This window comes from Adiantum capillus-veneris, chromosome 21 (genome assembly GCF_014529385.1).
Source record: "Adiantum capillus-veneris isolate H3 chromosome 21, ASM1452938v2, whole genome shotgun sequence".
NCBI lineage: Eukaryota > Viridiplantae > Streptophyta > Polypodiopsida > Polypodiales > Pteridaceae > Adiantum > Adiantum capillus-veneris.
In genome coordinates this window covers 2,908,659-2,923,049 of record NC_140951.1, presented here as the reverse complement: position 1 = coordinate 2,923,049, position 14,391 = coordinate 2,908,659, and the positions used below count along the sequence as shown (strand labels likewise).

The following is a 14,391-nucleotide window of genomic DNA, read 5'->3' as shown; positions in this document are numbered from 1 at the left end:
ACAAGGGCTACCCTAGCTGATTTGTTGACCTACAAGGAGAATCCCCTTATTGTTAAGGAAGAGGTGGTGAGAAAGGTAGTTGAAGAAGTGCCACAGATCAGCAATGCACATGTGTTGTTCTTTGATGGTTCATACAGAAAGAGCCATGATGCAGCTTCAGAGGGTATAGCACTTTATGATCCAGAGGGGAAGCTAGTATGCAAGAGAGGGTTCAAATTGGATGCGCATAGTAACAATGAGGCTGAATATGCTACATTGGAAGCCGGATTACACATTTGTTTGAAGCATGGGGTTCGAAGGTTGAGCATAAAAGGTGATGCCTTGTTAGTGGTGAAGCAAGTGCTGGGTGTGTGGAAGAGCAAGAACACCTCATTGAAGGAAATGTGCTTTAGAATTAAAGGCCTGTTAAAAAAGTTTGAAGCATGGAGCATCAAATACATTGACGTGCTCTAAATGGAGAGGCACATGAAGCAGCTCAAGGCATGATTGGGGAGCTATTCGTGTTGAGGACCAATTTACCTCTTTATCATGGCCGGGAAAGTTTGGCTCAAGAAGAGGAGTTTTTGCTAACAGGAATCATTCCAAAGGAGATTCAGAAGTCTAAGAAGTATGGCTTTGTGCGTAGAGCATACAGGTACAAATTGATTGGTGATGTCTTATACATGAAAGGGGCTGATCTTGTGTTGAGACGTGTACCTTGGCGGGAGGAGCTTTACAGAGTGTTGGAAGAGAATCATGAAGGCGCATGTGGTGGCCATTTTGCGCTAAAGATCACCTTGCATAAGATTTTGCAAGAGGGGTATGTATGGCCTAGTTTGCACAAGGATGTTCACCATTGGTGTAGGTCTTGCAATAGGTGTCAAGCATTTGGGAAGAGAGTGTTGAAGCCAGAGCTACGAAAAACCATTATGGCGTTTGATGTGTTTGAAAAGTGGGGAATCGATGCAATAGGCCCGTTACCTATCACAAGCAGGGGCAAAAGCTATATTTTGTCGGCAGTGGACTATCTCTCTAGATGGGCAGAGGCTATAGCAGTAAAACAGATCACTGCAAAGGATGTGGCAAAATTTGTGTATGATGAAATATGTTGCAAGTTTGGGGTGCCACTGGAGTTACTTTCAGATAAGGGGCTTGGCTTTAGAGCTAAACTGCTAGATTTTTTATGTGCAAAGATGAAGATTAGGCACCAGCATACCACTCCTTATTACCCGCAGTGTAATGGCTTAAATGAAAGGTTCAATGGTGAGTTGGTACAAATTCTTTCTAAAGTGACAGAGCACCAAGGAAAGAATTGGGATTTGGAATTGCCTAGTGCATTATGGGCTTACCGTACTTCAGTGAAGACAGGTACAGGGTTTACTCCATTTCATTTGGTGTATGGAAAGGAAGCACTATTGCCTGTGGAGGTAGAGTTGCCTGCGGTCAAGATGTTAGAGAAGTTGCTTGGGCCGCCTAGTGATGCATTCAAAGAGAGGCTCTTGCAGTTACAAGAGGTCCAGTTGGATAGGATGAGTGCATTGGAGCATTATGGGCAGATGCAGGATAAGGCTTTGGCAAAGATAAATGAAAAGGTCAAAAGTAAGGGTATCAAGAAGCATGACTTGGTTTTGCGCTACAACAGCAAACTGGACAACACCTTCCAAAAGAAGTTTCAAATTAAGTGGGAAGGCCCTTTCAAGGTAGTGGAGTGTTTCACGAATGGTACATATCAGTTGGCTAACCTGGATGGGATTTTACATACGTCAAGGTCAAGGGTAAATGGATTGCGTCTTAAGTTGTATCATGCCAGGTTGATGATGGTGGAGCAAGATGAGTTTTCTGAAGAGCGAGTGATGTCTGTGAAGGATGAGGAGACCTGTGATGCGGCGAGTCTCATATCTCTCTTTGCTGCTGCTGATCATGAATGATCTAGCAGGCTAGGGGATGGGCAAATTATGTTAGGAGTTTTTTGGAGCAAGGGATTGCGCATATGTACATATACATGCATGGTGCATTGAATAAAGGATTGCCCATTTTCTAGAGCCAGGTGGTTATGTGGGGCCCACATGTGTACAGGTAGGACAGGGTGTATCTACTGCATCGTTTTTCACTATTACCAATACTAGTGTGTTTTTTCTACAATAAGGAGGAGTTTTAGCGCGTAAAACTTCTTGAGGAAGCTATCCGCGGGTCGACGACGTGAGGTCAGCAGGTGCGTCAGATGGCATCTAGTGGCGTCAGGAGGGCGAACGAGGTCAATATTTGCACGCGGATGAGTACGGACACGACGTGGGTGTTTTCTGGTGAGAGTTATGCAGAAAGGTCATCATTAGGACCACTTTTTGGGGCCACTTCGCGTGGTGGCGAGATGCATTATTGGAAAAAAGCTGAGTGCCAGGTGTGCGAATGATGCAAAAAGGTGACAACTATGCACTGCGAAGTCAGTTTTTGGCATGTTCGGGGTCCGTTTGAGGTCATCTAAAAGTCCAAGGGTGCCCAAGTAATAAAGCTAAGTGTGGGAACTGAAAAAACAGAGAGAAGACCAGAAAAAACGTGGAGAAGAGAGGAGGAACAACCGCAGGTGTGTTTTTGCTCATTTTGGAGCCTGTTTTGGCCGTAAACTGCTCATCCGATGTCGGATTTGAGCACTTTGACATTGTAGACTGGGGTTTTGGGCCGTTCCGGACGCGATGGCGCTGTCCATTTTGCCAAATTCCTCACTCTTTTTCTGCTGTTTTTCTGTGTAATCTTCTCCGGTGAGTGAAGCTTCTTCTCCAATTTGTGATTGTATCTGGTATCTTTTACCCATATTGTGTGAGCTGTTTGCCCCATTGGTGTTGGCCCAAGCTCATTTGTATCTAAACATCAGAAATTCTCCTCTTTTGAGCTGAGTTTTTTGGGTGTGTGTGTGTGTGTGTGTGTGTGTGGAGTGGACAAGTGGATAGTTTCTCTCCTCTCACTCCAGAGGTGTGTTCCCTGTCTCGGCCAGGTGTGTTGTCTAAGCCGAGTGGTGCCCCATAGTGTGTGTGTGTGTATCTTTCCAAGAGTGTGTGTCGGGTCGTTATAGAGGCGCTGTGTGTGTTTTCATCCCGCTCACACCGTCAAAAAGCTCTCACGAACAAATTTGTATTTTTTGTGGACCATCAATCGCTATTGTACTTGGTGAAAAAACCATGCAATCAAGATGAATTGTTTGATGGTTTATTATATTGCTAGAGTTTGATTTCATAGTAGTAGTCAAAAGGGGGACTACGCATCAAAGGGAGGACCATTTGTGTCGATTGACTCATGGAGAAGCACCTCTCAAAGTTGACGATTATTTGCCAAACTCATATCTATTCAATGATACCGAGGTGGATCAGACATGTAATACCATTGCTCACTATTGGTTCTCTCTAGATTGAAAGACAACCATCATTCATTGAGCAAACACGCTCACTTGTGATAATAGTGAGACAGCTATATAAGCAAGGAAATGATGGAATACTTAGGCTATGTATAGAGCCAGAGGAGAAAAATGTGTCCTTGAGGTAGGCTCATGTACAAACGAAGAGGATTTACAATGCAAAAAAGAAAACGTTATATAGATTGATGAGACTTGGAGTGTATTGTGCTCATATGCAACGAAGTGTTCATGACTATGTTAGTTCACGTGACGCTTGTGCAATCTACGTACCGATTGAACATGCTACATTGTTCAGGTTAGCAGGCGCACCCAAGTGGGGAAAATACATTGTGGATTACCTAAAAAAGGGAGTCTTGCCAAAGAACATGAGCAGATCCAAACAAAACTCAATCCAGAGGGAGACAAAATACTACATAATTGTTGAAAATCACCTCTATTGCAGAGGAAATAATAATAATTTGAGAATTTGTGCCGCGAAAAGTGAGTACCTACCGATTCTTGAGCAAGCACATGCCAGACCAGTAAGAGGTCACTTTTCTGTAGACAAAACTGCGAAAGCGATACTTCTTGCAGGAATATGGTGGTCAGCCCTGTATATGGATGTAGAACAACATGTGAAACGATGTGATGAGTGCAAATGAACCAAAGCACCTATGAGACGTAATGAAATGCCATTAAAACCGATTATGGATGCAAGGGCTTTTGCCACCAACCTTCGTCCGGGACGACTCAGAATGGGAAGGGGGAGTAATAATAGCTTGAGCACTTATTACAAGATTGAAAAGCTACAAGATGATGAAAGATCATGTGTATAGTGTATAAAGTGTGTTTGTCTCTTAAATTTTGCTTTTTATTAGAATTTAACACTTATCAAGCATAATAAACATCTATAATGACAAATTTTGATGGACAAGATGCCTAGAGTGAAAGTATGTACCTAAGAGGTAAGGAATAATTTTGGATGAACTTTTGGCCGACTAATAATAATTTTCTTTCTTTTTTAACCTAAGTAGGATAAAAAATTAATAAACAGAGCCAGAAAAGTCAGAATCAAGTTTTGAAAGCAAACGCCGAATCTACAAAGCAAGAGCTTCGAGCATGTCAAGTTTGGAGGGATTTAGCACATGTTAGAATTCGGACCAACTTATGACAGACCAAAATTGCAAAATCGAGGGCAATCAACGATTCGACATCCAAATGATGAGGCATTTGAGCTGCAGGTGGTATGCCATAGAAAATGTAAGCAAATAAGGTAAGTATACACTTGGCACCCGGGGTAGGTCGGCGGGCACATATATACTCATTACAAAAAAGGTGCTCAATAATACAATACCTTTAGCATAGCATAGGCTTTGAATATGTACAACAAGACCTTTTATTTATAAGGCTAGGGATGAGTATCTGGTTCAGCCTTTGACTTGCATAAAGGCACACAAGGATACTATCTAAGATGCTAAAGGCTTATCTTCCACATAAGAGTAGGAGATAGTTCTCACACCAGCTATTGGCATTTGGCCAAAGGCCATAAACCCAACATTTCCCAGCTCCTGGCAATGCAAGATATGCTTGCTCCAGCTTCCACTTCTTAAGCACCACCATCTGTTCTAGAAGAGCTGGCACAAGAAAAATATGACCGCCAAGTGATGACAGCAGGCCATATGGCCCTTCAAGTCAAAAAGATCATGAGATCAAGGAGCTAAAAGAACAGTTGGCAAATGCATAAGCACATCTCGCCACCCAAGCTGAAAAGCATCCATACGAGCTACAAAGTAAAGAACTGGAAATCAATGCCCTTAAAGCAAAATCAGTGGTTCCTGCTCAACAAGTTATAATATCAGCACCAGATCCTGCAAGAGTCTACCTTCCCTCGGTGGACCTACCCAATACATCTATTGAGGGTGGGCTACCAGAATTTGAAGAAGCTGCAAATCTAGCAGATGCAAGAGAAGATTAAAGAAGTGAATTTGCAGAGATTAGACCCCTCTCACAAGGAATTCATGCTATGTGAGCTCAAGGTCTTGGAATCTGCAACCTCATTGATGATAAAGCCAGATGAATTGGTCAAATTTTTTGGCCACGAGATGATTTCCCTCCCACTGATGAAACAAGAGGCTATACTATGGAAGAAGAAGCTTTTACCACCCCTCAAACGATATCAACGAGGAGATTACAAAGATGTTTCCATCTTTGCACACCAAGTACTCACAATACTCTGGCGCAAGAAGTGGTTCAAGAAGAGGCCACATGATGAAACAACGTATCGCAATGCGCCTAAGCACCTTAGGATCGACCCTACTTTCTGTCCAATCCCGAGATGGTGATCCTGGGATAACTACTACAGACGGAGTGGAGGTTTGAAGTCGCGTGTACTCTCTTCACAAACCGATTAATGCACACACTAAAATTGAGTCCTATTGCTTCTCTTTTGCTTTTCATTAAAGTTGTGTATTAGTGTCTTAATGTGTGTGTATTAAGAAGTAATTGCTCTCTAATCACTTGACTGCATATTATGTGTTTGATTAAGGTGTTGTGTTGATGACTAGTGTAGTGTGTAGATTAGGATTCGTAAATATAGCACTCTAATCATAACCCCACGAGCTTGGGCGAGCTTGCATTTAGGATGTGCCTACAAGGATTAAAACGCAAGCTCACCCAAGCTCATGGTGTTACGATTAAAAATCTATCAATTAAAATATGGCAAAGTGGGAGTAAACCTCAATCACACTAGTCACTGAAAGGGGACTCAAAACCATAAACCAAAACCACTACTCAATGCCAAAGAGTAATGCCAAAATGGCTCCACAATGTCACATACAATGGCAACCTGCACTCAACGTACATCAATGAAGTGTCCGCACATAAACAAGCACCAAAAGAAGTGCAATCTAGAAAATTGATCAATGCGAAGACAATACTATCATCAGCACTCAAAAGTGCTTGCCACAATGCATGTACAATGAGCAAAATTAAGATATTTTATCAAAATACTGCATCCCACCTTTTTCACTTATGAACTTCTATTAGAGCAAAAAGGGCCTCAAATTAGGGCTAAAACTCTTAGCACAACACTTATGGTGTGGTACCTATAAACCTATGGTGAGAGAGAGCTCAAGCACTATAAAGAGGACATCTTGTATTCCACCTAACCAGCAATAACCCTTTTTGGCATTAGCATTGTTAGAAAGTCTTCACTTCACTCCAAAGTGTATGATTCACACCCTTACATTCCCCTTATTTTGTTGCAAAATCCAATAAGTGCTCTTCAACTATTCCCTCAAACCTCATGCGCATTTGGATCCTGAGGGTTGTCTCCTGGTTTGTCAAGTCTGGACTTTGCTTACCACAATGAGTACACTTTCACTCTCAACGTGACATTAACGCCTCCTCTTAATCAATTCTAGGACTATAGGGTGAAAAAAGTTTGAATTGGTGTAAATGACGGGCGAGGTGCCACTCAGACGAAAGGTTTTCCTTCATTCCTGCTAGGGAACTGGTTATGTCTTAGGGACAGACAGTGTGAAGGCTAGGGTTTGTCTGATCTTCGGCTTCGAGACATGGTGAGGACCGTAGTGTCAGCTGCATTAAGAAGGACCAAGATCGTCCCCTCTTCGTCATCTGCTCGCAGGGTCGCTCCAACTCCTCTTCCTTGCGGCTTGAACGGCAGCTCCCACAGCTTGTTTCTGGTGCCTGGCTGCGGATGGGGCTTTCAGAACTCTGTTGCCACCTTCTTTTCGAGCATTGGAGCTGCTTCCGGTTGTGAGAAATTTTTGCGTCATTCGGTTTTTTTTATTGCCGAGAATCGTGTAGGGATTGGGTACAGTAAGTCATCTAGACTATTGCATAGTACTGGGTTTCAGCTGGTTTCGCATGATAGGATGCATGGGCCTGATGATACTTCCGGCCTTGTGCATTGATGAGTCAAGAGGACTCTATCAACAGGTTACAGATATATATTGTGCCTTTCTGTCATGTGCATTGATCAAGAGTGGTCCAGAGGAGTCTCTGAATACACCAAGTGATCTTGTTCTTAATTCATAGTGTCAATTAGTTGATGGTTGCCCACTCTTCAAACACTTTGCATAGGCAATTTTGACGAGTTTCTTGAACCCCTAGGTGGTTATGTCAGGATGATTTTTGTCTCATATTTCCTCACTTCGGGGTGTATGTGCAATGATGCTAGCTTTGGCTAATAGTCCACCGCTTATGTGCGCAGATGCCAGATTAGTGGAATCATCAAGCCTGTTTGCTGCTCTGCCTGCTAAGAAGGTAATTCACAAGTGATACTGTATGACATTCAATACTAAAGTGGCTATTGTGAGCTATTCCATTATAACTTGTCATAGTGACATTTTGCAACGCATTACCAAGGCATGTATTGTGGAGTAATTCCCAGGATATACAGGGCAATTATAAGTATGTAGCTTGGAAAAAATCTCGTCTGGCCGTTGAGCTGGCTTATTGCATGGATTTGACCCCCTTCGTTTCTGAATTTGGGGGATCCATTGAGAAGCATGGTTAGCATCCTTTGATCAATGTCACATGGATTGTGAACTGTTCCCTTATTAACCTGTCACTTTCTATTGCTATGAATTGACAGAAAGTACAAGGTTGTACCAGTTAGCATCTTGTGGTTATGATTTTGGCAGCTGCCATGAAATTTTCTCATGGATGTGGGCAATGTCGTCACATTTGCAGGGACTGGAAAGCTGTTCGCTTGGGTCTGAGACTTTGGCTCCAAGAATGTGTTTTCGACAGCATCCTTCTACTTTGTGCAGGACAGATGCCAGACCATACAGTACAGCAGCAACCACAGCCACCGTTAGTGAGACAGTTAGCACAGCTGACTTACTCAAGGAGAATGGATCCGCCTCATCAGAGAGCATGGGGAACGATGATAGTGCTGCAGAAGTTGAGCCAGTGGCCGTGGAATCTAAACTGAGGCAAGCATATCTTTTTTATCACTTTATGGACATGTTTGTTGGTTTGTTCTGCTTATATGTAATTTTTTTAAATCTGGGTGCAGCTTCAATCCTGAACACCACAAGATTGGATATGCTGGTGTTTTTGGTAATTTCAGAAAGTTAATAGAAGAGGAAAATTGGGAGGGGGCCCATGCAGCACAAGCGGACATACATTCAAAGGGGATGCGCGTAAACAGCAATGTATGGGCTCTTGTAATACAGCATGTTATTGCAAAGAAAGGTCTAGATTCAGCTCGGCATGTCTGGAAGCTGGTCCAAGAAACCAACTTTCAGCCCAACGCCTTTGTAGGAAGCCATCTTATCCGGATGTTTAATCTTTTAGGTAGCGTTGATGAAGCAAATGAAGTCTTCTCACAATTGACTAGGCCAAATATTTACACATGGAATGCAGTAATCTCAGCCAATGCCAAGCATGGACAGGGTGACTTAGCTATCAAGCTTTATCATCAGATGGTCGAAGTTCATGGTGAACCTGATGATTTTGTATTTGTTAGTGCTTTAAAAGGTTGCGTTGGTGTTGGAGCTTTGGATGAGGCAAAGGTTATCCATCACCATCTGTCGCGAACAGAATACGAGCCTGAGGGTATGGTGACCGGTGCTCTACTGGACACATACGCAAAATGTGGGAGCCTTGCTGATGTGAAGAGAGAGTTTGAATTGTCTCCCAAGCGGGATCCCATTACTTGGAGTGCTGCAATAGCAGCTTATGCACAACGAGGTTATCCTGATGAGGCATTGAAACTGTATCAGCAAATGATAAAGGCAAATGTGAAGCCAAACAATGTTGCCTTTATGGGTGCTCTTAAAGCTTGTGGCAAGGTGGGGGCTCTTCAACAAGGGAAGACAATCCATGGTCACATTATCAAATGCAAGCTAAACACTGATGTGTTGATTGAGAGCAACCTTATCGATATGTATGCCCAGTGTAAGAGCCTGGTGGACGCAGTTGAGGTATATGAAAAGTCTGCCAAAAAGGAAGTAGTTGTATGGAATTCAATGATATTGGCATATGCACATTTTGGAAAGCTACATGATGCTGTGCAAGTCTATGAAAATATGGTTAAGAAGTCCATGGAAGTGAATGGGCCTTCATATGTTGGTCTTCAGAAAGCTTGTACTAGCCAATACGCCCTGGATCAAGGCAGAGAATTTCATAAAACAAGTGACTACTGGGATTTTTTTGACAAACCGGAAGTTGGGGCAGCGATAATTGAGATGTATGCCAAGTGTGGAGGTTCTCTTGACGAAGCGCACGCAGTTTTCAAGAAACTTCCGAAGGGTGAGTTGCTACCTTGGCATGCTCTAATTGCTGCGCATACTCAGCAAGGTGATGCACAAGGGGCTCTCGAAGTTTTTAAGCAGTTGCAGCAGGATGGGCCCCAACCTGATGCAGCCATTTTTGCGATTGTGATTAATGCTTGCTCCATCATGACAAATCTGAGCGAGGGTAAACGGATCCATGAGCAAGCGAGAGAGAGGGGACTTGAGACTCAGCAAATTGTGGGGACTGCACTGATTGACATGTATGCAAAGTTTAAATCATTTCCTGATGCTAGGCTAGTATTTGACAATCTGCGGAGCAATGAAGCTGCTCAAGCATTGATGGCAGGGTATGCTCAGCATAGTTGCGGCCAAGAGGCTCTGCAGTTCTATGAGGAACTTCAGAAAACTGGAATTGAGCTGTCTAATGGTGTGTATGCAAGTCTTTTAAAAGCCTGCTCCCGAGGTGGATCTTTGGTGAATGGAGAAATGATTCATGAGCACATAAAAGAAAGAGGATTGGATACAGATCCATTTGTGTGCAGTGCGTTAGTGGATATGTATTCTGAGTTTGGGACTCTAGAGAAGGCTTGCATGGTATTTGATAACGTGAAGCCAAATATTCTCTCAGGAAATGCTATGCTGCGTTCACTGGTCAAGCATGGTCAGCATGAGGCAGCATCTCATCTTTTTCTAGAAATGGAACAGGAAGGTTTGAGTTGTAATGAAACCTCTGTGCTTCCTCTACTCCAAGCATGTACCCGCGCAGGATGCATAAGGGATGGCAAGCGTCTTCATGCTCTCATGATTGAGAGGGATTTAGAAGCAAATCAAGTTCTATGCAGGGCTCTTATAGGCATGTATGCAAAGCTGGAAGGTGTTGAAGTGGCACGGAATCATTTTAAAAAATTACCAATGCAGGATTCTGCAACCTGGAATTTCTGGTTGGATACTGTAGCTCAGATCAAGGGCTATAGTGCAGCGCTCGAATGCCTTCAAGATCTGAATGAGAAGGAGAAACCCAATGTTGCAATTTTTAATTCCCTTCTAACTGCTTGTAACGAGAAATGCTTGGTTGATGAAAGCTACGGGGTTTTGAAGATGATGAAAGAGAAGTTTCATGTCACGCCTACTATGAATCAATATGCTTGGTTTATTGGTCTGCTTGAGCGTGCCGGACGTTTGAATGAGGCAGACAGCCTTTTAGAAAGCCTCCTACTCCCTTCCGATGTGGAGAGCTGGGCTTCTCTTCTCAATAACTTCAGATCTCATGCAAGTTTGGGAAATTGGCAGGGTAGTCTTTATTTGCGTGATGATGAGCTCCTGTCAGATGTGTATGTAAATGAGGCTTTGCGAGCGGAGGCTACCAAAGCACATGCTTTGCATAAAGCTCTTGATGCTTGGAAAAATCCTGGGGCAGCTGTGATTGAGAGTGAAGAAGAGGTTGCACTTATGCGTGGAACTGAACTCACTGCTAAGATAGAGAAGATGAAGATGTTTTTCAAGGATGGCCGTAGGCTGATCAAACGGAGTCCAAATTCTGATAAGGCCAAAGAAGAGGCTTTGTGTGGTCACTGTGAAAAACTTGCTATTGCTTTTGGTCTCCTTAATACACCCCCTGGCACTACTCTTCGGGTGTCGAAAAATTTGCGAGTGTGTGCAGATTGTCACAATGCCACTAAAATTATATCAAAAATTGAGAAGCGTGACATAATAATCAGAGACGCGTATCGTATCCATCACTTCAAAGCGGGCGAGTGCTCATGCAATGATTTTTATTAAAACAATCAAGTCTCGCTGTTGCATAGTTGCAGTAGAATCATTTTACCTGTCTTGGCTATGTTCGGGCTATCATTAGTTCACATCTTTTGCCAGACAGCCTTGTTTTCCAGGTGAAAGGTCAATTTTGTCCCGTTACTGTGAGGCTAACCATATCCCAAGATGGGAGTGCCAAAATGACATTTGATGTAAATATGGCTATCAAGGTTCGAGTGAAGATCCTTAACAGAAGCGATGTTCGAATCGGAGATGCATTGTGGCATTTTCTGTTATACTGGGAGTAAGGCGTCCATGTCAAAGATGGTCTCTGTTATTGGAAGGATGTATAGAGCAAGTTTGTGTAGTTTGTTTTCTCTCGGACAGTTTTGTTGTGTACATATTTCTCTACTGTGTGTTCCTCACCTAGTGACTTATTCTTTAAAGACAATGTCAGGTTTTTACTCCTTAGGTAGCTATCAATCTAACCCTTCTTGCTTCAGGTTAGTTAATTGTTACTCAAATAAGTTAGGTATTCAAAACTGCCAATTTGTCATATGTAGGGTTGCTAAGTGTTTCCTTTTTCAAAATGCATCCAGTATTCTGCTCTTTGGCTGGCATTTCTTTCAAGCAATGAAACTTTTTGACAGTAAATACGTAAACGGAGCCAACTGTGAGACATGTGCCCATTGGAAACACATACATTCCCTTTTAGAGACGAAAATTTGGAATATGCTTGGAATCTTGCTTATGTGCTCTTGTGATTTGCTAGATCGTGTAGTATTACAGTGGCTTGAGTGTTTCTAATCTCTCAAACAGCATTGGAGCTGAATTTTCTCATATAGAGCATCAAGATAAAATCTAAACAATATCAAACTCGGTATTATGTAATTTGACCTTTTAAGATATGTGAATTCCCCCCCCAAAATTACTATTATTCAAATGGTGTCTCTATACTAGCTCGTCCACCGTTGTATTCATCAGATTGGCTTCCTTCTAAGAAAAGGGTATATGGTCTATTTAATTATTCTTGAATCCTACAATCTCACCCATCAGATGCAATCTTTTTCAGTAGCACAATAAGTGAAAAGTTTCAACGTGGCTTCGCTCGAAGCATTCCTACCCTATACATGCATCATGCATTTCAATTCCCAAGGTTGATTTAGGGGTATTGTATCCAGATAAACAGGTTCAACGTTGTATGTTTGTACAAGTAACTATAATAGTTTAAATCCCACAAATGGCATATGAAAACGGAGAGATCTCCAGTCACTGCCTTTTAACGCGTAGCTGTAGTCCCCAACAATGGCAAAAGTTGTGTCGTCACCGTGAGTCCTCTTATTATAATGGGTACCTGCACCAGTGGTCCATCATATGATGGTTGGGAGACCCAACCATCATATGTATACTCAATTGTTGGGAGACCCAACAATTGAGTATACATTTGATTATTCTCTTGAATATCCATCTGTGGAAGCTATGTAGTACTCATAAGATTTTTCCCTCCCCCGTAAAAACCAAAAATTTGTAATTACATTTCGATGAGAACAATATACAACCCATTCTAGAGATTGAACATATGATGCCTCCTCTCCTATTTTGGGCATGAAATCGGGTCTTCCCTAACTTTGCCTTGAAGGATATTTCATGGATAGCCATTCTTTAGCAATAGTTTATGTCTAGAATTGCCTTGCTCCCTCAATGGCACAATCACCAGGTCATTCAATGTCTAACAACATGCATCAAAGGGCCTTAATCCCTCATGAGCTCAATAAATCATAGCATCCAAGCTTTAATGAACAAAAAAACAAAGGGTTAGGTGATCTTGGGCTTTGAGAAAGCAACACCAAAGCAGCTTGAGAGTATACCAAAATTCAAGAGGCTAAAACCACTGTCTTCTCACACTTTAACACAAATGAAATCCAAGCTGATGGTGGTCTTTGAGATGGCATCTAATGCATAATGCGTCCAAACCTTTCCATGTGGGCAAAATGAAAGAGAAACCATTTGAGCTCTTCCATGGGAAGCTTTTGAGCCTCAATGGGAAGGGGGAGGATCCATCATTCTGCCATCTTAACATACCTCCAAGCATCATCCGTTACAAACTTCCAATTGTCATTTGTCATCTGGCTGATCCCAAAACGCCTCTGCCTGCCGATGCTCATGCTCATGCTTTGCTTAACTATTCAATTGTTGTAGATCAGCCTCTAGTAACCTCACATCAGGAGGTCTATCTCGGGGATTCTTTGCCTCATCAATCCTCTCTCTTGCTACAAGTCTACAAACAAGGATCGAGTACCCCTAACCCTGTCTGCCGGTCTGACTCTATTTCGTTGATCAGTTTGCTATGGCCGACTCTGATCCCTCTAACCTCTATCATTTTTTCTTCAAAAGGTGAGTTCACACCTACAAAGTGTCGTTTTTACCTCGAGTTGCATATGCATTGTTTGGGTGCCCAAAACTAATAGCACTCTAATCACATAATTAATCACCTAAGGTTCACTAATCTCATAGCTCTTATGATTTGGAACTCACCATGAGCCCAATTGACATTATTCTACACCATACCTACAAAAAGTAACATGGAATATATTATGTACAAGGGGATTTTTATAGACCACTTTTGCACTTCTAACTCCAATTGGACATTCACTTCAATGGTTGTAGCTTGCATTTGTGTAGCATGAAAAAATCACTACACATCCCTAAATAGTTGCTAATTCTCCTTACTGTTGCTATGTATGAGTTGGTGTAAAGGAAGCACTACCTAGGAGAGACGGTGAATAAATTTGCTCGAATACCGAACATTTTGGATAAAAGAGACAGGCTCCTCGGCACCTATAGGTGAAGCCAACATTGTCAAACTTAACATTTTATTAGAGTTGGTCTCATTTCCCCTTGTAGATACTACATGACCAAGAAAAGTCACATGAATTTTTAGAAAAGATGATATAGGCAAAGGATTTCATTCTAGTAACTTTACCTAAGGAAGAAGAGACGCCTACCGGG

General features: G+C 42.3%; 1 protein-coding gene across 1 annotated transcript; it reads left to right on the top strand.

Annotated features, from left to right (window-relative positions):
- The first annotated feature begins 6,780 nt into the window (after nucleotides 1-6,780).
- LOC147430463 (pentatricopeptide repeat-containing protein At3g57430, chloroplastic-like) lies at nucleotides 6,781-11,759 on the top strand. The gene is made up of 4 exons (XM_086493090.1): nucleotides 6,781-7,138; nucleotides 7,599-7,651; nucleotides 8,081-8,325; nucleotides 8,409-11,759. The coding sequence occupies exons 1-4, from the start codon at nucleotides 6,940-6,942 to the stop codon at nucleotides 11,407-11,409; spliced, it is 3,498 nt and encodes a 1,165-aa protein (XP_086349216.1). The 5' UTR covers nucleotides 6,781-6,939; the 3' UTR covers nucleotides 11,410-11,759.
- The last annotated feature ends 2,632 nt before the right edge of the window (nucleotides 11,760-14,391 follow it).

Excerpts from the sequence above, each read along its gene's own strand:
- LOC147430463 (XM_086493090.1), top strand. The coding sequence starts at position 6,940 with ATGGTGAGGACCGTAGTGTCAGCTGCATTAAGAAGGACCAAGATCGTC. Across the intron at positions 7,139-7,598 it reads GAGCATTGGAGCTGCTTCCG|ATGCCAGATTAGTGGAATCA; the intron begins GTTGTGAGAAAT and ends TTATGTGCGCAG. Across the intron at positions 7,652-8,080 it reads CTGCTCTGCCTGCTAAGAAG|GGACTGGAAAGCTGTTCGCT; the intron begins GTAATTCACAAG and ends TCACATTTGCAG.